The 21759-nt window shown below is 48.6% G+C and overlaps 1 protein-coding gene across 4 annotated transcripts in view; it reads right to left on the bottom strand.

Moving 5' to 3' along the window:
• Positions 1-21759, bottom strand: part of Mylk (myosin light chain kinase) — a 132359-nt gene that overhangs the window by 24389 nt on the left and 86211 nt on the right. For all 4 annotated transcript variants that reach the window (XM_026394135.2, XM_026394108.2, XM_026394127.2 and 1 more), the window contains 5 exons: positions 16113-16415; positions 8448-8480; positions 8253-8346; positions 7014-7217; positions 1147-1364 (listed from right to left, as the gene is read on the bottom strand). In XM_026394135.2, the coding sequence (XP_026249920.2) occupies positions 1147-1364; positions 7014-7217; positions 8253-8346; positions 8448-8480; positions 16113-16415 (852 nt within the window). The remainder of the gene's footprint in view (positions 1-1146; positions 1365-7013; positions 7218-8252; positions 8347-8447; positions 8481-16112; positions 16416-21759) is intronic.

The following is a 21759-nucleotide window of genomic DNA, read 5'->3' on the forward strand; positions in this document are numbered from 1 at the left end:
ACCCAAACCTTCCTGTTATGGTAACCACGTCTATTCTCTGGTCCTTGGTGGATACCACTGTTGCCACAGTACCCCTCCCTCAAGGGAATCTGAACATTGTGTTCCCTGGTTTTGACACTGCCAGTTCCTGAGGCCAGTGCTTCCCCATTCATTTACTTTATTAATGGGTACTGCCCAAAGGCAGGCCGTGTACACTGGCTGCTAATCCCACCCTGTCCCTGTAGCAGGAGAGAGCAGGGCAGGTGTGTTGCCTGGTGTCGTGTCAGGATGTGCTTCTGGCCTGAATGCACCAACAACCAGGCAAGTCAAGGCCTATTAGGACTTCCCTCCCTCAGTGTCCTCTATAGCAATAACATGGCCTCAACCAGGACTGGACATCCTGGGAGGTTTACCAGATGGCGTTAGCTTGGAGCTCCTGTTAACTGGGCAGTGACTGCAATGGGAGAGAGAAGCCTTTTGCTCAGTTACTGAAACATCAAAGACTGCAGAGCAGAGTGGCCGCAGGTGGTTTGTGAGGCAGTCACTGACCAAAATGACTTCAGGGTGGGTATGAGGCCCCAACCACTTCTCCCCTTCCCTCCTCCACTTAGGGTATGAATAGCAGAAGGGCTACAGAGCACCTTGGACTGGGCTCCAGTCCTTCCAGCCCCAGCACCTCCCCTGGCTCATGGTGGGATGTGCTGGGCACAGCGCCTGCACATCTCCTTCTCTGTGAAGCAGGGCTCAAGAAGTCCACCCTACCTACCTCTGGGTGAGAATCAATGGGATTTTTAAAGTTTTTATTTTTAAAGTAAAAGTACTCTGGAAACTGTGCAGTATGATGTAGATGTGAGAGGCTGCCATAATCAAAATGAGTTTTGCTGCTAATGATACCCTTCTCCTCCTCCTCATCAGATAAGTAGCTAACGCCTACATGGTACCTACATGGTACTTGCCACGTGCAGGCACTGCTGCTGTTGCTTTATTTTAGGACCAACCTGTTTGGTCCTTGTAATAAGCATACAAGGTATTGTGTCACACAGTACTAAATGGCTGGGGCTGACTTTGAACTTGAGCAGTCTTCATGGTCTCCCACTTTGGCCCTGATAATGGAGCACAAACAGCTGCTTGCTACCACACAGTGGAAGAGAGGTAGTTCAGCCTTACCCAGCCTTCGGGCCAGACCGAAGTCAATGAGCTTGATCTTGGTGCCCGTCTTGTTGACGCACATGATGTTCTCAGGTTTGAGGTCCAGGTGCACGATGCCCTGCTTGTGGATGTACTCCACTCCCTCGGAGATCTGCCGCATATACTTGATGCACTCACGCTCTGTCAGCTCAAAGTCCTCATCGATGATGCGCTCAAACAGCTCTCCTCCTGAAACGCTGTGGAGACAGGAGGTTGGAAAGAGGTTGGAAGGGCACTGTGGTCAGATCTTAGGATGTGGGCTGTGGGCTGGTGGGGTGTCTGGCCCTGGGAGGATGGGGGAGGGGCACTTCCTACAGCTTTATGAGTCCCACTCTTCCATCATGGAAGGGGGGTCAGGGTCTCCTGGTTTTCTGCTTTGAGTGGGGCGCTGCCCTGCCAAGCTGCTGGGGGTCTCAGGGAAGGATCTAAAATCAAGAAAGTACTCAGCCCAGACAGTCTCAGGGGTGTGTTTGAATGGAGGAATCCGGATATGATCTCCTTAGCAAAAAGGTTAACCACTGAGCAGTCTCTTTCCCTCATAGGACCACAGATGCACACACACAAAAAAAATTCTCATACCCTTGCTGTGTCTTTTAGTCACAGGGAGCTGAAGTTTAAAAGATAGTTTCCATAAGCATGGCTATGGAAAATATTTTTCTGTTAAGGAAGCCTCAGCAAATTTTCTAGAATTAGTTGGCTATAGCCCACTAAACTGACAGGTTTGCATACTCTGGCTAAGCCTAGTATTGGTTTACTTCCTCCAGCCACTAACTATCGTGCCTGGACTCCTTCCTTGTCCACACTGGAAGTGTAATCCTTTGTACCTGGATAGACTCTGGATCCTGGCCATGTCCATTCCATTCTACTCCTGGAACCCACAGCCCGGAGTCCTGTGCTAAAAGCTGTCCTGGGCCTCAGCCAACCAGCATATTGTCCTTAAGTGCAAATGCATAGCCCTGCTAAATACAACCCCAGCTCTTGGGCCACCTTCCTTGCTTACTGCTCAGCAGGTTTAAAGCATGTCCTTAGCAACTTATGCAGCATTCAGATACCAGTACACTCTCTTTCCTACAACAGACTGGGGGTCCACCAGCTGGACAAGGCTGGATGGACTTCCTTCCAGGACTCTGCTCTTACTAGAGTGTTCCTTCTCCTAAGGCGGAACATCATGAAGAGATGAAGGACTGACTGAACACTGTATTTCTACCTTTTACAAACTATGTAAATTTGGAAAGTTTACCCTCCAAAGCCCTAGGTTCCTTATTTGCTGTACCTCACTGAATTGTTAGGAATGTCGAAAACTTTGTAAAGTATCTCTCTTGACACATAGGAGGTGCTCAGCACATATTATTGTTTGAAAACCTCTGGTGGGCCAGGTGGATCTTGCCACTGACCTCTGTGGGAGAAACAGACAAGGATGCACTATGAGGTCCAGCTCATCATGGCCTGTCCACCTCCATCACCATATGATGTTGGGACAGGACTGAGCTAGAAAAGCTTAGTGTACGAAAGTAGCCACTAGGGGGCACTAAAACTGATGCTTAAGAACCAACCCAAGAAGAAGGTTCCTGCACAGCTAGCAGGTGGCGCCCTTGTCCTTAAGCCCTCCATTTCTATTGCTCTCCACCAAGGCTTTGAGACAAACTCTACAATGTTAGGTCTCAGGTGAGTCTTAACACTTCTGTGTCTCAATTTCTTCATTTGTAATCTGAAGATTAAAATATCACCACCCCACAGGATTGCTACCAAGATAGAGTGAGTTAATCCAGGCAAAGTGCTTAGAAGGCTTCCCTGTCTAGAGTTTGTCTATTCCTCCCCTCTAGATAGGGCAGAGGGTAGGAAGGGAAGGGAGCGGGCAGGGGTTAGCAATGATGGTGGAATGTGGTGGACATCATTATCCAAAGTACATGTATGAAGACATGAATTGGTGTGAATATACTTTATATACAAACAGAGATATGAAAAATTGTGCTCTATATGTATAATAAGAATTGTGATGCATTCTGCTGTCGTGTATTTAAAAAATAAAATCAATTTAAAAAAGGCTGCCCTTTACATAGTAAGTGCATGCTGATTATTAATTTTTTATTTTAAAGAATACTTGGGGCTCTCACTAAAAATACAGATTCCCAAGCTTCTTCCCTGGAGATTCTGATTTAGGAAACCTTGGGAAGGATCTGAAGATCTGTACTTTTAAGACATACCCAGTTACTCTAATAGTCAGACAGGTTGGGAAATACTGGCTTATTCCACTACCATCCTGATAGACAGCTGAAATCCACACCCTAGAAGAAATTCCTCCCTATTTCTCTATATGGAAAGCTCTTTCCTTCTGTGGGCACATGTGCCTTGTCTCAAAGTTGTTTGTCAGCATGTCTGCAAAGGTCTGGCTCACCTCCAGGCCTTCATTTGCACCTGGTGGTATCTGGAACACACAAGATGCCCCAAATGTTTGTTTATACTATTCTGAGAAAGCAAGCAACCATTATTTTCCATGCCCTTGGGAATGTCTTGAGGCAATGAGTAGCAGATATCTGAGCCATGGAGATAATTTCTAAGGCACTTCTAGAGGTAACTTATTCATTATCAGTTCAAATAGGTTTGCTCCTATTCCAAATAAGGAGGATTAATGGCTCTGAAAGTTTCTCTTCAAGATTCTCTAGACTATGGTGAAAGGTATAGGTTTGGTAGAAAGAAGCCACCATCCACAGAGATAGGATAATGCCAAGGGCTAAGACTGTGCCAGAGGAAATGTGTGCTTACTAAATTAATAGTGAGTGAATCAATAAATGAAATACTTATTATCACCAAGGTTGCCTGTCCCAAGGGATCAAATTTATCCTCAAATCTTTAGGCCTTGGCCAGCCCTCACTGGCAGCCAGAAGGGATGATGCTGGCCAGAGACTCTCTACCCAGGCTCTCCTCCTTATCTCATGGCTTTCAGCTGGATGCTCTTTGATCAGTTTTGTGCAGTAGCGCAAAGGAGAGGTCTGCCACCAATGACTCAGCCTAAACCTCACACCCTCTTCAGGGCTCAGGGTCCCACCACCACTTGCAATGTACCAAATATTTCCAAAAGGACAAGCCCAGGCTCCAGGCCATGTCTCAGAGCAGCACTGCTGTAGGATGGGGGCTTGTCCAGTAATTTCAGAAGTTAGAAAGGCAGAAAACACATGTATTCTTCTTTCTCATATATCTGAGACAGCTGAATGGAAGGAATACATTTCTTTTCCTTTTTTTTTGGCGGGGGTACCAGGAATTGAAGTCAGGGGCACTCGACCACTCACACATTTCTGTATCACCAAGCTTCACTCTTCTCTTCAGTTTCTCCATCAAACAAGAATAGCAAATTATACTGTTAAACATCAACCTTTCCCTCTCTGTGGCCCATCTTAGGATGATTAGGCTGGAAGGAAATATGGATGGATGGAGGACGTACGTCCTGCTCCCCTCTTCTTGGGTCCAGAGCCCCAGCACAGGCAAATGAATCTTCTGGCATTTGTGCATGTAAGACTTGCTCTTGTCCATGGGGGAGGAGTGGGGTGAAGGGATGAAAGCCAGACCAGCTGAGACCTTCTTATATTTCTCCCTGCTTTTTCCATCCGGCTTGCCAACTCTCAATTCCAAGCTAAGTATGGTATTCTGCCCACTGGTGCTGCCGCCTGGCCTTACCCAGGCTCGGCTGCCTCCTGCCCCCTCTCACGAACTTGCTCAAGGTTTAACTTCTAAAGATAAGACATTTCTACACATGTCCTCATATGCCCACTCGGCCTGGACTAAGCAATTTATTCTAGAACAACTGTGAAAAGTCTCAGCCCCTGGAGTTTTGTAGGGGGTAGGATGAACGAGGTTATGGACATGGGCTAAATACTTCCTGAGAGTGGGGGACTGGGGGCGGGGTGGTGTGTGAGTTTGATCAGAAGATACAAGTGAAGATTTTCTCAGAGTCATTTATGATTCTACAGAATTGTAGATTTTTATAGCCAAAATGGGAGGCTTGGGATTAATTATTCAACCCAAATACTTCTTTTCCTGGTAGAATTGAACAACTATAAAATAGAACTTGGGCCAAGCTTCCTGATACTAGGAATCTGTTCCATGAAACCTAATTCAATGTTAAAATGTTGACATCATACTTTTAAATGGAAAAACAGGCCAGGAGACAGAGGAAATCAATGTATGATACTGATAGTCTCCCCTCCAATCACAGGGCACTGTGTCTTAAAAGCATTGTTCCACTTAATTCACACAGCATTCAGGAGACCATTGTAATAGCCTCTTTTAGGTATAATAAAACTAAAGATTGGCACAGTTGAGCAACTTGTTCAAGGTCAGATAACAAGCAAGAGGCAAAGCTGGGATCTGAGTCAGGTCTACCTGACTCACATCTGTGCTCTTAACCACTCTTGCCTGTCCTAAGGAACATGTTAGAAAAGGAGTATATTTAAATGTTTCTGAGATCTCCCAAGGCCTCATCTTTCCTGGGGAAGAATGCCCAGACACTGAGGAAGCCTTTCCCAAGGACTGAGATCCCCAAAGTTCAGAATGCATCTCGCAAGGACGCTGAAGGCAATTTTATAATAGCTGCAAAATTTTCAAACGTGCAGACCCTTACATCCAGGGCTCCCTCACTTCTGGGAATGTAAGCTACAGATATACAGAGGCATGTGAGGTTATAAACAATGCTTATTTGCAAAAGCAAAAGACTGAAAACTGCCTGACTGCTTATCAAAAGCAGATGGCTTAAAGACGTGTGCTGTGTCTATACAGCAAGATCCCATGAAGCCGTGAGAATGAAGGACCGACTGTCGCACTGCATGGGAAAATGCAAAATATGGGATAGCAAGCCCAGTAAGTTGCTTTGTGTTATTGTGCAGAAAAATAAGAATGTGTGTGTCATATATGTTCTCATTTTCATAAAGAAACTTTGGAAGAATACAGACAGAAATCAATAAAATTGTTTACCTCTGGTGGAGGTGGAAGTGAGGTGGAAAGATAGGGGACAGGGGTGGGAATAAAACTTTTCACTGTGTATTTCCTTATAATTTTTTGATGTGATTTGTATATTTTCAAAAAATTCTGAATATTCAGATGAGCAAAGGAAAAAATGCAGATGCCACAGAGGACACGTGACTTCTTGGTGCCATTGTGTTTGTATAGTGTGTGGGCGTGTGTGTGTGTGTGTGTGTGTGTGTGTGTGTGAGAGAGAGAGAGAGAGAGAGAGAGAGAGAGAGAAGGAGGGAGGCGGAGGATTGGGATACAGAGGAAACAATGGATTCTGGGAAAGCCTTGACTGGAGTTCATTTGATCCATTCCCCTGCCTTTGCAGAACTCAGCAGAGAAAGGGCTACTCTAGTGAGTGAGAAATCAAAAAGGCAAAAATAAGGGTGGAACAAGGTCATGCAGAGGCTCAGTGAAAGGACCAGAGCAAGAGGTGTACTCCCGGTTTCCAAGCCCCCAGCCCCAGGACCCCTTTCCTTTTGTGGGGAGTCAGGAAGCTGCCCTGTCCTTTCCCTTCAAGCTTACACCACCTCTAGGTAAGAATGCCCTGCATGAAATCAAGGACACTAGGGATGGCTTTGGCCCTTTTGTGAGGAGACTAGAGGGGAAAGGATGCAGAGCCTGGCAGATGTGCCAGTGAGAAAATGAGCACAGGATGACAGGCAGGCCACCGCCCAGTGGGTCAGGGCCAGTTCTGGTTCCTACTGGTCAATCCTGGCCACAGGGTGGGGAGAATCTTGCCCAGTTCAACTGAGTGCAGCTCTGTCTACCTTGGGTCAGACATGGCTGAGGTGGGACAGTAGGAGGGACACAGGTGGGGGATCCCAGTCCCGCATGCCACTCACATCTCCAGGACCATGACGATGTTGGCCTTTTCTTCAAAGGCGTCCACACACTGGACCAGCTTGGGGTGGTGGAGGCAGTTCATGATGCTGATCTCCTGCCGGATGTTCTCTTTCTCTTTTGCTGAATATGCCTTGAAGAATTTCCCTGCCCAGATTTTTCCAGTTTTCTTTTCTACAAGTCGAAAGACTTGTCCAAATTTCCCACTACACACACACCAAAAAAAAAAAAAAAGGGAGGGGGGGAGAAGAAAAAAGCCAAATTTAGTCAAGATTTCTACTAAGTTGGGCTCTCAAACCATGGTGACAGGACAAACCTGGCCTGCATCTTTTTACAGTCAAGGTTTGACTGGAACCCAGACAAACCTGTTGGCTTACATATTGTCCATATTTGCTTTTGTGCAGTAATGGCAGAACTGAGTGGCTGTGACACACGCCTATGGCCCAAAGAGCCTAAAATGTCACTACATGGCCCTTTATGGGGAAAGTTTGACAATCCCTGCTCCAGATCAATGAAGTATGCTGCTATTTGGTCTTGGTTGGTGGCTTCCCTTCCCTGAACAGGGACCCATGAAGTCGGGTTGAGTCCATCCTTCCCAAATACAGGATTATTGAGCTGTTGCCTTCCACTCCAGCCTAGCACCATCTCCTGGTGACAGCCCAAGGAGAGCCCTGCTGCCCATTACTGGGGAGCATGAGGCTTCTCTGTGACAGAACTCATCCTCGCAGGGCTACCAGGGCAGACTCCTTTCCCATAGTGGTTAAGAGCTTTGCATGGCTTCTTTTTCTCTCCTTCCTCTTGTTCTCCTCCAGGGAGAGACCGCCTGGGATCCTCCACACATGGGGGGAGTCAATGGGAACACTGTGGAGCAGGTTCACCTTGGGGGTTGTTGGGGCCACCTCGCATGTTGATGAAGCACTGAGCATGGATGCCAGCCGGGCTCCTCTACTTCTGGGGACCATATGGAAGGGATCCTAAACATCACCCCACCCACATCCAGTTGTATTTCAGGGCTGTGCTGTGAATGGAGGCACAGAAAAGGAAGGCCTTCCCAAGGTTGCGACAGGACTGCAGGAGGGACTCTGTGGTAGTCTGACAGTGTGCAGCCAATGATGCATTCCTGGGCTGGTGTCCCCCATCCCCACGGCAGGAATCAGGACAGGAAGAGGGGCACTGGGCTTAACTCTGGGGCTGCACCACCCTCACCCTGGGGCCCAGGGGCAGCTTCCCACTCTACTTACGATCCTAGTCTCTCTTCAATGTCATAGAAGTCAGATACTTTTTGTTCCGTGTTGACCGTCACTGTTCGGTAGTCAATCTCAGTCTCTTTCTCATCTGGAGGGCATAGAGTCAGGGTGAGTATGAGCCATCAGATCCCCTTGCTCACTCTGCTCCACCCTGAGAGGCTGACCTAAGGCCACCTGGCCAGCACTCACCATCATCAGACACCTCCACTTCATCCTTCGGCTCTGGGGGAGACAAGGAGGGGCAGAGAGAAGATGTGGATTAGTGCTGAGGTCCATCGAGAGCAAGGCATGCTGTGGCTCTTCCTGGGCACCAGACCTCCCAGCCCAGACCTCTGAGCATCCTCTGGAGTCAGTCAGTTCATACTGTCAACAGGGCCAGGTGCAGACTGGCAGGTCCTGGCCTCAGCACCAGTCCTTCCACTTCCCCACCAGAGTTCAACTCCATCCCTTTCTTTCTAAGCCCATGGCCCTGGACATATCCTCTTCCACATCTCTTCCAGTCCCTCTGGACTTTCAGAACCTACACACAAGTGTGACGGAGTCCTTTTCTGCCCTGGTTTGAAAGTCAACAACTTACAATTGCTTCCAGTGTCAAATCTATGTATCTATTTGTTGGACATCTTTTATGGGATCCCAGCAGTATGCCAAGCATCTTGCCAGCTATGTGGGCATACAAAACAAAACACATACAAGGCATGATCTCTCTTCCTTGTTGAACCTTATGATTTAGTTGGAAAGGCAAACACATATATACTTGAAGTACCAATTACAAAGTGTCACATAACCAAGTGCACATCCTCGAGGCACACATTCGACACACCATGGAGGGAGGCAAGACAAAATGGGGCCAAGATGTAAAGTCAGAGCAGTTGTTCATGGAGGAGTAGGCTTGAGTTGTGTCTTAAAGGAAATGATGGACACAGTGAGGGGTCAGCAATGACACACAGCGAAGCCAGCAGGTGTTCAGGAGGCAGGCCTAGGAGGGACACGGGCAGCCCATGCCAGCTGATCTCACGGCTATGTCAGGAGTGAAGGGTGACATGGGGGCCAGGCAAGGTGTCCCCCAGAACACATCCATTTCTGAGTGCTAGGTTCTCCTTTGTCTTGATACATGCTTGTCCCTCGACAAAAGGGCCACTTTGGCCTTGGCTGAGTGCCTTTCCCTTTCTGGGCCTCCACTTCCTCATCTGGAGGAAGGAGTTCTGCCAGGTAACTGTGTAGTGCTCTGCGCTCCTCGGGCACCATGTGGGCCGTGCCGTGTTCTGGCCGACAGGGATGAAGGGAACTTTCCTGAGGAGACAGAGCAAGGAGGTGACAGAAATGGGAGGGAAGAAAGGATTAAAAGTCTGTGCATGTGTGTGTGAGTGTGAGTATGTGTGTGTGTGTAGCACAGTGTGGAAGTGTATGAGAGTGGGTGTGAGTGTGCACTTGTGTGTGAGTGGTGTGAGCTGTAGTATGGGAGCTTGTGAGTGTGTGGGATGGTGTGGGAGTGTACAAACGTAAGCGTGTGAGAGTATGTGTGTGAGTGTGTGAGTGTGAGAGAAAGACAGGGGAAAGGGTGTGACTTGTGGAAGCCCCAGCACAGCAAGGCTGGGGAAGGTGGTCCATGTGTCAGCGTCTCCTGAGGGGCCGACACAGAGCAGGTTAGCTGGCAGGGCCAGCGGGATGGGGCATCATGAGGAGCCATGCTCGGATCTGTGAGGGAGTGGGCGCAGCTTGATCTGTGGGTGGTGAGTCCCCCTGTCATGCGGAGGGCAGAACAAGGACTAGAACCTAAACCATCAGGGAACAGCAGGATCTGTAGAGGGTAAGGGCCACTTGCTGAAAAGGGTTTGAGAGTTATGAGCCTGAAACCAGGAGCAAGAGGAGCTGTGATCTGTTTAGAGTGCTTAAAACGCCGCTGACAAAGTTTAGTTTTAAAACTAAACATGAGAGTACTGGGAAGAATAACACGGACACAGTCATGGAAAATGAAAAAAGATGAGGACCCAGAGTCTAGCTGGGGAAGCACGAGGACGGGGCGCCACAGAGACTGCCGGACATGGGCCCAAATGATCTGTTTTTCCAAATTTATAGAGCTGAGAGTTGAGTGCCACTGTCAAATCCATCAGTGACAAGGGTGACCTGAGAGGATGCACCTGGTCAGCTGAGGGAGGACTGAATTGTTCTAGCCTTGAAGACGATGCCCCTGAGATGTACAGTGAACCCCAGGGAGGAGCATAGTTCCTCATCAGGGCAATGTGCACTGGCCACGACAGGTAGGGTCACTCTGTGGCCCTTGGTATCTGCTCCCAGGACTCTGGATGTTGTTGGCAGTTGGAGGGCGGAGATAGAGCTGGATGAGGAGTGGAGGGCCACTAGGGAAGGGCTGCCATGATGAGGCAAACAGAAAAGGGTAGGCCTTTCCGGTTGGGAAATAAGTGGTGATTTAAAAGAAAAGCACACAATCGCCAAGGGACAGGCCAGGGTTACAGACCATAATCCACACAGCACTCTATCGCCTGAGGGAACCATGCTGCGCAGGCAGGCCTCAGTAGGAGAAAGTCATGGGAATGGGAACTCACGCCCTGAGGGGCCACAAGAACCAGGAACAGGTCCAGTGGATGTGTAGATGAGTCCTTGTTCACTTGAACACCTGGTGGATGCCAGGCCCTGGCCTGAGTCTCAGAGACAAGATGGCGGTTTCCTGCAGGGAGGCCCCAGCACGCTGACCTACAGTGCCAGGGAGGAGACAGTGGTTCTGATATACTCAGTACCCTTTATTTTCTTGGTTTCCTGCCACATTTTCTTGGTGTGGCAAAGGGACTGGAATGTTCTGAGCAGCAGGGTGAGAGAGTGCAGGCAGCCTTTCTTGGCCTGGTGTCTTCCAGGGTTTGTACTCTGCCAAAGAGGGGCAGTGCGAGAGCCATGAGGGGTCTTCTGTTACTCTGGCATTAGGGACCTTCCCAGGCAGCCTTGGAGAAGGCCTCCGTTCCAGAGCTGGCCTCTCCCCATCACCCTGTTGCCAGTCAGACAACTGCAGAGCTGGCTGGCCTTCTGGCCTCCTCCCAAACACCATGCCTGTCCTCACCTCTGCGTCTCACACGCTCTGGCTGGGGGACTAAACCTTATCCTTAGGGATTCAATTCTTCACTTTTGTCTGCAGGGGCTCTTGTTATGACCCCAGCCTGCCGTGTCCCCTTCTTCCCTCCTCCTCTTGTCTGGTACATTTCTACATGAAGGGCAAGGTGACCAGGAGGGCTGGGGTGGGCAGAAGAGGAGAAGGGGAGAGACCACAGTTCAGCAAGCTGAGCTTTGGGAGCATTCAGGGCTGCAGGAATGACAAACATGACCACTTGGTTTCCATCTTACCACTAAGGAATGAGCTAAAATTATAGAAGAAAGGACTTGAGCTAAACATTTAAAAACAACAACAACAAAAACCCTCTAATTAGAATGAGCTACGAGATTGAAGAGCTAAGTGGAAGAGCTATTTGGCTGAGGGTTCTGAGATATTTCTGAAAACAGATGAGAATCTCCTGACCCTGGAGTGGTGTTCCAGAGAAGACCAGCTGAGTGCTAAGCACTCACACAGCCAGACCCAGGGAGTCCCCTGGACAGAGCAATGAACCTTTCTGCAGCAGGGGACTGCTGCACACCCAGTGGGCACTAGAGGGCACCGTGGCCCTGGTCACATCCTCTAGGGCCAGGTGGGGCTGGAGTCTGGGACAGGGATGGCCTAGGTTGTGTAGCTCTGACTGCCCTCCAGATTACAAGGAGCCCCCAATGGGGCACGAAGCCTCAGTTCCAGCTGTTTGCTAACAACTATTTAGATTAGGACAGATGAGGAGTAAGAGAAACAAGTGGATTTAAGAGTCAGAGCAGGATTGGGTGGGGTAAGTGGAGTTCAAGACCTGGCTGCAAGGGAGAGCCATCATGGCAAGGCGTGGCTGTTTACTTGGCTTGGAAAGGCCAGGCAGGAACTGTCAGGTTAGGGACCCTAGTTTGAGGGGTGGCTCTGGCAAAGAGAAGTCACTGAAGTCCATGGGGAGCCCACTTTGTTTTTCACTGTATCCCCAGTGCCCAAGGCAGTGCCTGGAGCACACGATGGGTGAGTGCCCTGCTGAGGACTGGGATGTAAACAGGGATGGAACTGAAATCAGGATGAGGTTAGGAAACTGAGGTTGCCAAGGCAAGAGGCAGGAGTAGTGGTGGTGGTGAAAGTACAGCCCACGTCAGCTGGGCTTCGTGGAGCAGAGTTAACAGGCACTGCTTCTAATACAACCTCTGTAGCCCACTGCTCCAAGAAGTGACCTCCTGTGATCTCCAACTCTATTCATCTGCCAACTCGCGTGCGTGCGCGCATACACACACACACACACACACACATACACACACCACTTCTCAGAGCTGTTTCCTTTAAAATTGAAGGAGATGGTTTTACCGGTTTATAATTCACTAGCATCTGAGCAGACCAAGGAGAACTCATACCTAACTCTTGCCAACTGTTCTCCTCCCCCCCCCCCCACTTGGATAATCTAGCTGGGCCTGGGGTGGGGAGCAGCTTTCTGTCTGGAAGTCCTGGGTGCTAGGACCCCTCCTCTGGATTTCAGGTGATTTCAACATTTCCCTTTGTCTGCCCCTGTGTGTGGGGCAGCAGTGGACTCTAAGAGCCCACTAGCCTTCCTGCTGAGGACTGCAAGGCCACCGCCCCGCCCGCCCCTCCTCCTCACTGCTGTCCCAGCTTCCTGGAGGCCAAGGCCTTGCAGCCCCCACCCCCAGGCCAGCTGCCTGGGGAGGGTCAGGGATTCTAGTTCCCACTGTCCGCAGCATAGCAGGGCTCTGGAGGATGTCCCTTCTAGCCCATGAACATTTCTCACCACAGTTCTCCCTTTTCTTGCTACTCTTCCAAGTCATATCCAGAAAATATACAGACTGGAACTTGGTCCTCTCCTGGCCCCTCCCTGTCCTGCCTGCTCCCGACTCTGCCCGTTTCAGACTGGTGTGTGATGTGGGGAGGGGTGTAAGAGGGCGGCAGAGGGTGGTTTTGTTACTCAGGTTCCTCCAACAGAACCTGATGCCAGCTGAGGCTCTCAGGAGCTGCCCAGGTGCCTCCCTGGAGCTCAGGGGTAACGGTGCTCAGCACACAGGCTGCTGGGGTGACAGAGCGAAGTCAGTATGTTTTCCATTGGTGTTTCCTGTCTTTCTTTCTGGAACCCTCTTTTAAATAGAAAGTGAAAATTTAAGACCTGTTTTATTCCCAATTTTTAAAATTCAAGAGAGGTAAGGACGCTTCCACACTCATGATGTGTCTGGTTACTTCTAGGAGAGCTCCCTCCCCATCTCCTGTGGCACTTGAGTCTCCCACAAATGTCTCTGCCTCACACTCTTAAGCTCTGCTCTCCCCAAGAGCATAATCCCTTGTATCTGTCCATGTTCTTTCTTTCTTTTTTTTTTCTTTTTTTGGTACTGGGGATTGAACCCAGAGGTGTTTAACCACTGAGCCACATCCCCAGCCCCTTTAAAAATGTTTTATTTAGGGCTGGGTTTGTGGCTCAGAGGTAGAGTGCTGGCTTAGCATGTGTGAGGCACTGAATTCTATCCTCAGCACCATATGAAAATAAAATAAAGATATTGTGTCCATCTATAACTAAAAATAATTTTAAAAAATGAGATAGGGTCTCGTTGAGTGCTTAGGCCTCTAAATTGCTGAGGCTAGCTTTGAATTCATGATCCTCCTGCCTCAGCCTCTTGAGTTGCAGAGATTACAGGCGCGCACTATCATGCCTGGCCCTCCACATCTTTTACTGCCCCAAACCCTATCTGTATCTTAAATTCACTGCACACCTTTCCTGTCTTCCCACAAAACTCCTTGAGATAATGTTCCACATTCTTGGCCTCTCTTTCTTTTATCTGTTTCCTAACCAGGACAACCAGTTTTTCACCCTGTGGAAACTATGGACTTTGATCTCAAAGCTCACTACCAACCAAAGGGCTGAATCCAAAGAACTTTCTGATCCTTCATCTCTTTCAGTTTAACATTTCTTAACTTGCTCCTTCCCCTGTTTCTACAATGGACTCCAACCTCCTCCTAGTTCTCTCCCCTCCCAATCCTTTCTCCTGGTCCTGCAGACTCTTGCAGCATGCTATTGGTGTAGACTTTCTTTGTCTTCCTCTGGGTGACCTCATCAATACCCCTGGCTTCAGTTATCAATTAAACAGTGGAGACTCCCAAATGTGCAACCCTTGCTTAACCTGTTTAAGTCCCCTTCTCTTGGATGTCTTTCAACTCAACCTGTCTGAAACGGGGGCCCCCATCTCCTCCAGTACTCCCTGTTATCTAACCTCCAAGTCACTCAAGCCCCAGGGCCTTGCTAAATTGCTGAGGCTGGCTTTGAACTCGCCATCCTCCTGCCTCAGCCTCTTGAGTTGCTGAGATTACAGGCATGCACCACCATGCCCAGCCCTCCATGTCCTTTCCTGCCCCAAGCCCTACCCTTCCCTTGGTCTGGCCAAAGGATTACAGGCTTTAAGCCAGATGGCTCTCAGTTCAAGCTTCCATTCACCTTTCACAAGCTTTGTGACCTCGGGCAAGCAGCTTCACCCTGCTAACCCTCATTTCCTGTAAGATGGGTATGATGACAGAATCTACTTCATTGGTTTACTAGGACCGAATGAAATGATGCATGTAAAGTGATTAGCATATTAATACATGGCAGGTGCTCAATGTACATCAGCCATGATGACTCACAATAATAAACCTCTAATTGGCTGTTGAATTTGTGCTCAGTTACCCAGCCAGGAACTGCGAGTCACCTTAGACTCTTCTAATTCCCCCCCTCAACTCTTGAACCAAAAGGATATTAGGAATGGCCCATTCTAGTTCCTGAGGCTTTCCTTCATGCCCTTCTCTTCCCTCTTCTGGACGACCCCACAGAGGCCCATCCGGTACCTGGCAGACTCCAATCTCCTCCCTATCACTCATCCTCCATCCTAGGGCTTTCAAACTTTGATGAGCACACAAATCTCTGAGGAGTGGATCCCATAAAACAAAGACTCCAAAGGCCTGAGGTGTTGGGGCCGAGAGTCTGCAGTCTAACAAGCTCCCAGGATGCCAAGGTTGCTGGTCCACAGATGGCATCTTCTCAATACCCTGCTGAAAATTTTTGATGAATTTTACAACTTTACCTAAACTGCCTTTTATCTTACTTCCTCTTCTGTCTCACACAACATATGCCCTGGCTACACACCAGCTTCTCCAAAAGCCCACCACTTCCACCACTTCCTGCCCTTGCTCATGCCTTCCGTGCCTCTTTGGAATCCTAATCCCTTTTCCAGGACATGGCTGAAGTGTCACCTCCTCCAGGAAACCTCTAGTCTGCAAGATAAATTCTCCATGCTTTCTGCCACATTCCCTCAGCTCTGTTTGTAACACTGCAGTAAGATGTACCCTATCTCATTATAGTTGGCTGTATATACATCTGTCCCCCTAGACTGAAGCTCCTTGTCTTATCTGTCTTTGCATCCCAAGTCCTGACACTATCACCCCCTGGTGGCACTGTACTAAAATTGCTGGTTCGATGTGTTTCTTTTGAAGTTTAGGGGATCAAACCCAGTGCTTGATGCATGCTAGGCAAACACTCCAAATCCAAGCCACTGCCCCAGTCCACGGGCTCATTGACTTTTCAAAGGTCCTATGTACTTCTTTAAAAGTATGAATCAGCATCACAACCTTAGAAATCAAGGCCACGAAAGGCCCCACCAGCCATCGCTCATGTTTCATCCTTCCTGTGCACCCCTTTCAGCACAGTCTTTACACACTTAAGCTCATCCATGCACACTCATCTCAAATGGGCAAAAGGTGGAGTAGCCTACCCTCCGGTTTCTCTCCCACGGCTGTGAGCTCAGACTCCTGGCTCGGCTCACTGGTTCCATAGACATTGATTGCGCGCACGCGGAACTTGTACTCGCGGTCAGGCAGCAGTTCCTGGACGTTAAAAGAGGTGCTGCGGCATGTGGCTAGTTCCTTCCACGTCTTGTCCACCGAGTCCCAGATCTCAACACTGTAGGACTGTACGGCACTGCCCCCATCATATGAAGAGCCGTACCAGGACAGGGTCAGCGAGGAGCTCCGGATATCAGAGGCGCAAGGTGTGCCAGCTGGGGGGTCTGGCTTATCTGGGGATTAGAGAAGCACAATATCACCCAAACTCTCCAGAGCTGCAGGGAAAGACATTCTTTTTCCTCCTCTTTTTTATGGTGCTGGGGATGGTGCAGGGCCTCCCACATGCTAGGCAAGTGCTCTACCACTGACCTACATCCCCAGCCCAAGAACATTCTTGAATTAGCTCTGTTGTGGGGAGAAGTAGCCTTGTGAATCCACATGGAGGGACCTATTCTGGTTCTCATTTCTCATCGTCAGCACAGAAAGCCCCACACATACCTACTTGCTTGGAAAAAAACCTTTCTCTGGCTAATTTTCCAAACGACAAGTCATGATTTCCTGTAGTCTGCTCAAGTCATAAACATATTTTTCAGAGTAAACAGATTGAGGAAGCTGCTTAGGAGGCGTGGACTATTTCCCATCAAAAATATGTATTGGGAGAGAGTTGAGGGTGTGTGTGTGTCCTTCATGTCAGAGGCCAGTGACCTGTGACATAACCAAAGGTCTGCCTCCACTTTCTCTGGAACTTGAGAAACATCCACCCCACAGAGGGGCCAGATACCATAGTGGTTGAGCTCTGAAGTCACACAGATTCAGGTTGGAGCATAGACCCGTCCCTGCTCCGGTAGCTTTTAACTGCTCTGCCTCAGTTTCTTCATCTGGATAATTTAGATAGTAATAGCATCTGAGTCACAAGGTTGTTATGAGAAGTTCTTAGGAAGTCCTTGACTAGTCATTGCTATCTCTGTTACAGGAGTTTTGTTCTAACTTTATAGCACACAACAAATCACCCCTACCTACCTCTTTTGTTTTGTTGTTGTTTTGCTTTGCTTTTGTTGCTGGGGATTGAAGTCAGGGTTTCTTGCCTATGCATGCTAAGCATGCCCTGTACCACAGGGCTACACCTCCAGTCCCTGCTCTCCCTCTCTGTTCTCATAAGACTGGTGTATAATGACACAAAGAATTTCAAAAGCAAACTGCAACAGCAAATCCCAGAGATTCCTGACTAAGGGACAGGAAATAAGCTGAGGACACTAATAAGAAGTGGCCCTCTGGGCTAGCCAGCATTTCTCTTCAGGTGATCTGGGCTCAGAACCAGTAAGGCTGCCAACTTTAGGTCAAACCATGGTAGTCAACACTTTAATGAGATTCTTGAGTTTTGATGATTTTTGTTGTTGTTGTTAATTGCATATCTGAACAAAACTCCTATTTTTCAGATTTAGTTTCTGCAGATGGTTGGTTACAGATATGTATGTTAGGTAGAGATAATCCCCTCATCCCCAGAGCATAGTTTGAGTTCATGGAGCCTCACAAACTGGCAATTTAAACAATGCTATGTGGATTTATAAATATGTGAACCCTAGTAAATTTGAGACCTGTTTGTCTGTCTTTCTCATTTGGAAAATGGTGTTAATATGTACCTATCTCTTGGGGGTTTTTGCAAGGATCGTGGAAACAAATGCAGACAGGTAAACTACTTGACTTCTACTCTCCCACCCAAGCTAGACAGGAAGGCCAAAGGGAATTCCTGCAAATGACCCCATGACCAGGTGGAGGGAAGATCTGCTTGTGTGTACATACACAAGGATGCACACATACAAATACATATTCTTATATTTACATAGTCATTCTCGCCCCTCCCCCAGCTCTGCTTCTTTTACATTCCAGCTCAGAATCCATCTGTCCCCAACAACCCAAGCCTGGATCTTGCCCTGAGAATGATTCTGGGAGCTTGTCAGAGCCACTTCCCAGTCTTGCAGCCATGCTGGAGACGTGTGATGGAACCACTTTCACTGGTTGTTTAATATGTTCTCTTAGAAAAACTGTTTGTTCTGAAAGATATATTGGTCTTTTTAGAAACATTTCTGGTGTTGGCTACGATGTTTATTACTCTAAACTCTCTTAGCAGCAAGTGGTTCAAGTCTTCTCAAGACCAGCTAAGGAAGTAAAAAAGCCTACAGAGAGATGAAATGCTCACTGCCCTGCCCCAGTGCCTGGGAGACATGTGACTGGACACAGCTGGTTGTGGACGGGTGTGCCTGAATGCAGATACACTCCATGGGCAAATTTTCTCCCTTCTGTTTTGGCCAAGAAAAGATAAGTTGGAGGAATGAGCATTGTATCAGAGGTAGTATTTGGACCTTTCCTGTTACAGGGGTCTCTAACTTAGTCTCTAACTTACTTAGTATATAGTTTACCTCCTATAGCACAAGAGAAGATACAAAATTTGGGGAGGGACGGTTTAATTCCAAGTGAAACTTCACCACATAATTGGTGCCCAATGAAGAGGGTCAGAAAAGACCCAGCTCTGAAGTCTTACAAGATTGGAAGCCTCCTTAGAGTCACGGGCTGTGCCTCATGTTTTCTGTTCTTTGTACCTACAGACCCCACACAGAGGCTGAACTGGCCAGAGGTGAGAACCCTCAGGATGGATCAGCATGCTCCCATAAGCCTCCACGCCAAAGACAGACACAGTGTGGGAAAGATGTGCTGGGCAGCGCCTGGCCAAGGGGTGGCTGGCTCAGTGTCTGCGGGCAGGAGCCCCACACTTCCTCAGAATTCTCCCAGGCTTCCCTGGAGACTTGACTGACAGAATGGGAATTGCTTCTAAGAAAAGGGTCCCTCATGGTACCAGCTTCAGGATTCTGTGCTCAGTAAATGTTCTTATTTCTGGGGAAAACGGAGGATCCTGTCTGGGAAGCTTCCCACTGGAGCATCTGCCCTTGCCCTCTCTGTGGGTGCCCATGTGAAGTCCATCTGTGGCTGGGCCTAACCTGCCTGGACATCTTTCCACTGGTGCTGAATCCAGCAGCTGTTGGCAGGGCCCCCCATGGTCATCTACATGGATCATCCTCACCCTCAGAGGCTAAGGCACTCTGCTCACCAAGGAAACCCAGCTAGTTAGGGACAGAGCCAAAAGGAGATTCCACAAAGCCTCAGGACCCTGCTTCAGGGCTTGGTACTTTCCAGGCTAGGGTAGGAGGAGATCAAGAAAGCATCTTACTTAGTTCAAGCCAGGCATTACGAAGGGAAATCTCTTGTAAATCATGCAAGTTCCAAACTCAGATGGCATTTGGGGATTATTGGGCATTTGGGGTTCTCTGTTTTGTTTTTTCTCTTTTAAAGTTATTCAAAGAGACCTATTTTTCTGGTGTTGGGTGAGTGAAGGTAAGGAATCCATCTGGATCTGCGGCTCACTCCCTCCTCCTGGAACAGCCCTCCCTCCTCCCTCGGGCAGCAGACCAGGGGTCAGGGGCAGGAAGAGACTGAGCATCTCAAATTCCTGGGCTGCCTCTTAAAATAATAATAAGCCTCCAAAATAGCTAAGCATCACTCATTGAAACTAACTGAGGGAAAGGCTAGTTTTTATTATCGTTTTAAAAATAGGAATAATAGAATATCTGCAAAGAAACTAGTGCTTCAAAGAACATGCCATAAAAGAAGTTTACTGCTAACAAGTGGAAGTTGCATTGAACTGGCCTTATTTAGTTGGCCGATAAATAGGTGTTTCTAAAGTGCTTGAGAACTGTCCGGAGCAGGCCGAGCAATTCCTGTTTTATCTCATTTACATTTCACGTCTACTTAATAAACGCTGATGAGATAATACACAGCTGTCCCTGGATACACACAGGTAAATCAGCTTAGTCCTGGTTTATTTTGGACTAATTCTAAATTCATGGGCCCTGAATGAATGCGGCTTCACTGCTCCCATCAATGCAAGTCCTCATTTTATTGAGCAATTCTATTCTTAGCCCTGCAAGGGGGAGGCAGACAGAAAGCCCGCTCTCCATTCCATTCCCCTCCCAGGACGGCATTTAGCATGCTACTCCTGCCAGCTGGCGGGCAGCCACACCAATGGCCCTGTCAGCACTGGCCACGGAGAATAAGAAACTCAACCATAAAAGGGCACAACTGTAGCCCATGCAGTGGGGATGGAGAAGGGGAGTGTATGGCACCACGGGGGGGGGGGTGGCCAGGATGGGGGTGGGGGCGCTGGTTCCAGAAAAACAGTTCAAAGCTGTTGAGCCCCGTTACCCAAGCAGGACAGATGAGCAGGAACACCAAGGAAGAGTGGAAGCTGATGCCCGCTGATAGGACTCGGGAGCAGGGCCAAGCCAACTTTCAGATACTGCTCTAAACATACAGCTCTCGGGACCAATCCCCCAAAGTTCCTGACTCCTTGGGGGAAATTAAGGAAATAAGCACCTGGAGTCGCAAAAGAGAGAAAGAGTGAGGAGAGGATCCTTTTCCCCCTTTAGGAATGAGGAAACCATTCCCCAATCTCAGATCCCAAACTCCTGACCTAAGGAATCAAAGGGGTCAGAGGAAGAAAAGGAAAAGGGGAAATGGGCCAGAATGACAGAAGTAGGTGGAGGAGAGCATGGGCAGAGACGGGGGAGAGCAGGAGAGAAGGCAAACAGAGAAATGCAGACCAGGCGGGTGAATCCTCTCTCCTGGGACTTCTAGAGGATTCTTCCCATCTAGGGAGCCTCACTGGGTCTGCAACCCAGGGTCTGTTCTAGTATGTGCTTTGGGCAAGTTCACTGGCCACCTCACTTGTCTCCCCACCTTTGTCCTTTGTCCTCCTATCTTCCCTCTTCACCTGGGTGGAAAAGACTCTCTCTCTTCCCCAGCTGCTCAGGTCCTGGAGGGAGGTGCTGCAGGGCTTCCCAAGGCTCAGTGTGGAAAAAATGGGGGAGCTGATGTCAGCACCTTCTTGGTATGTGGACATTTCTCCAAAAGGCCTGCACATCACCCTCTAGATGAATTTTCTAGACAGAGGCTTCCTTCACTTTGGGGGACATTCTGTACCCATTCACACACCCATAAGTTGTATTTGGAGGACAGGTATCTGAGTGCTCAAGATGAGCTCCCACGTGGCCCCTGATGCACTGTTATTTGTTATTTGTTAAATAGTCTTCCGTTTCCTCTCTGAAAGGCTGGAATCATCCCTATCCACCTAAGTCCCAAGTCCTAAGCATATGAGATAAGGATGAAGGAGGGCAACTGGGATCCAAGCCAGGGCACCATATAATGTCGGGGTTACAAAAGTCCTTTAGAGTCCCCTTCTCCAGCTTCCAACTTAATGTCTAGATACTTCCATAGAGAGATTCCAGGGGAAGAGTTCCAAGCACTAAAGCCACATGAGTCCTGTCCTCAGAACATGCAGAACATGTTGTGAGTGCACCAGGAACACACATGGGGGAGTCTAGCTAGCAGGGAGTCAAAGTTAAGGGTAATGCACATTTGAGAATTTTGTGCACGGCATAAGGGTCCAGCAGAGGGGTTGAGGTCAACCTCTGCTCCCTGAGGCCCAGCCATGAACCCTAGGGGTGCAACTGACACTTTGCCCAGAGA

The sequence above is a fragment of the Urocitellus parryii genome, chromosome 2 (assembly GCF_045843805.1).
Source record: "Urocitellus parryii isolate mUroPar1 chromosome 2, mUroPar1.hap1, whole genome shotgun sequence".
NCBI classification, from domain to species: Eukaryota; Metazoa; Chordata; class Mammalia; order Rodentia; family Sciuridae; genus Urocitellus; species Urocitellus parryii.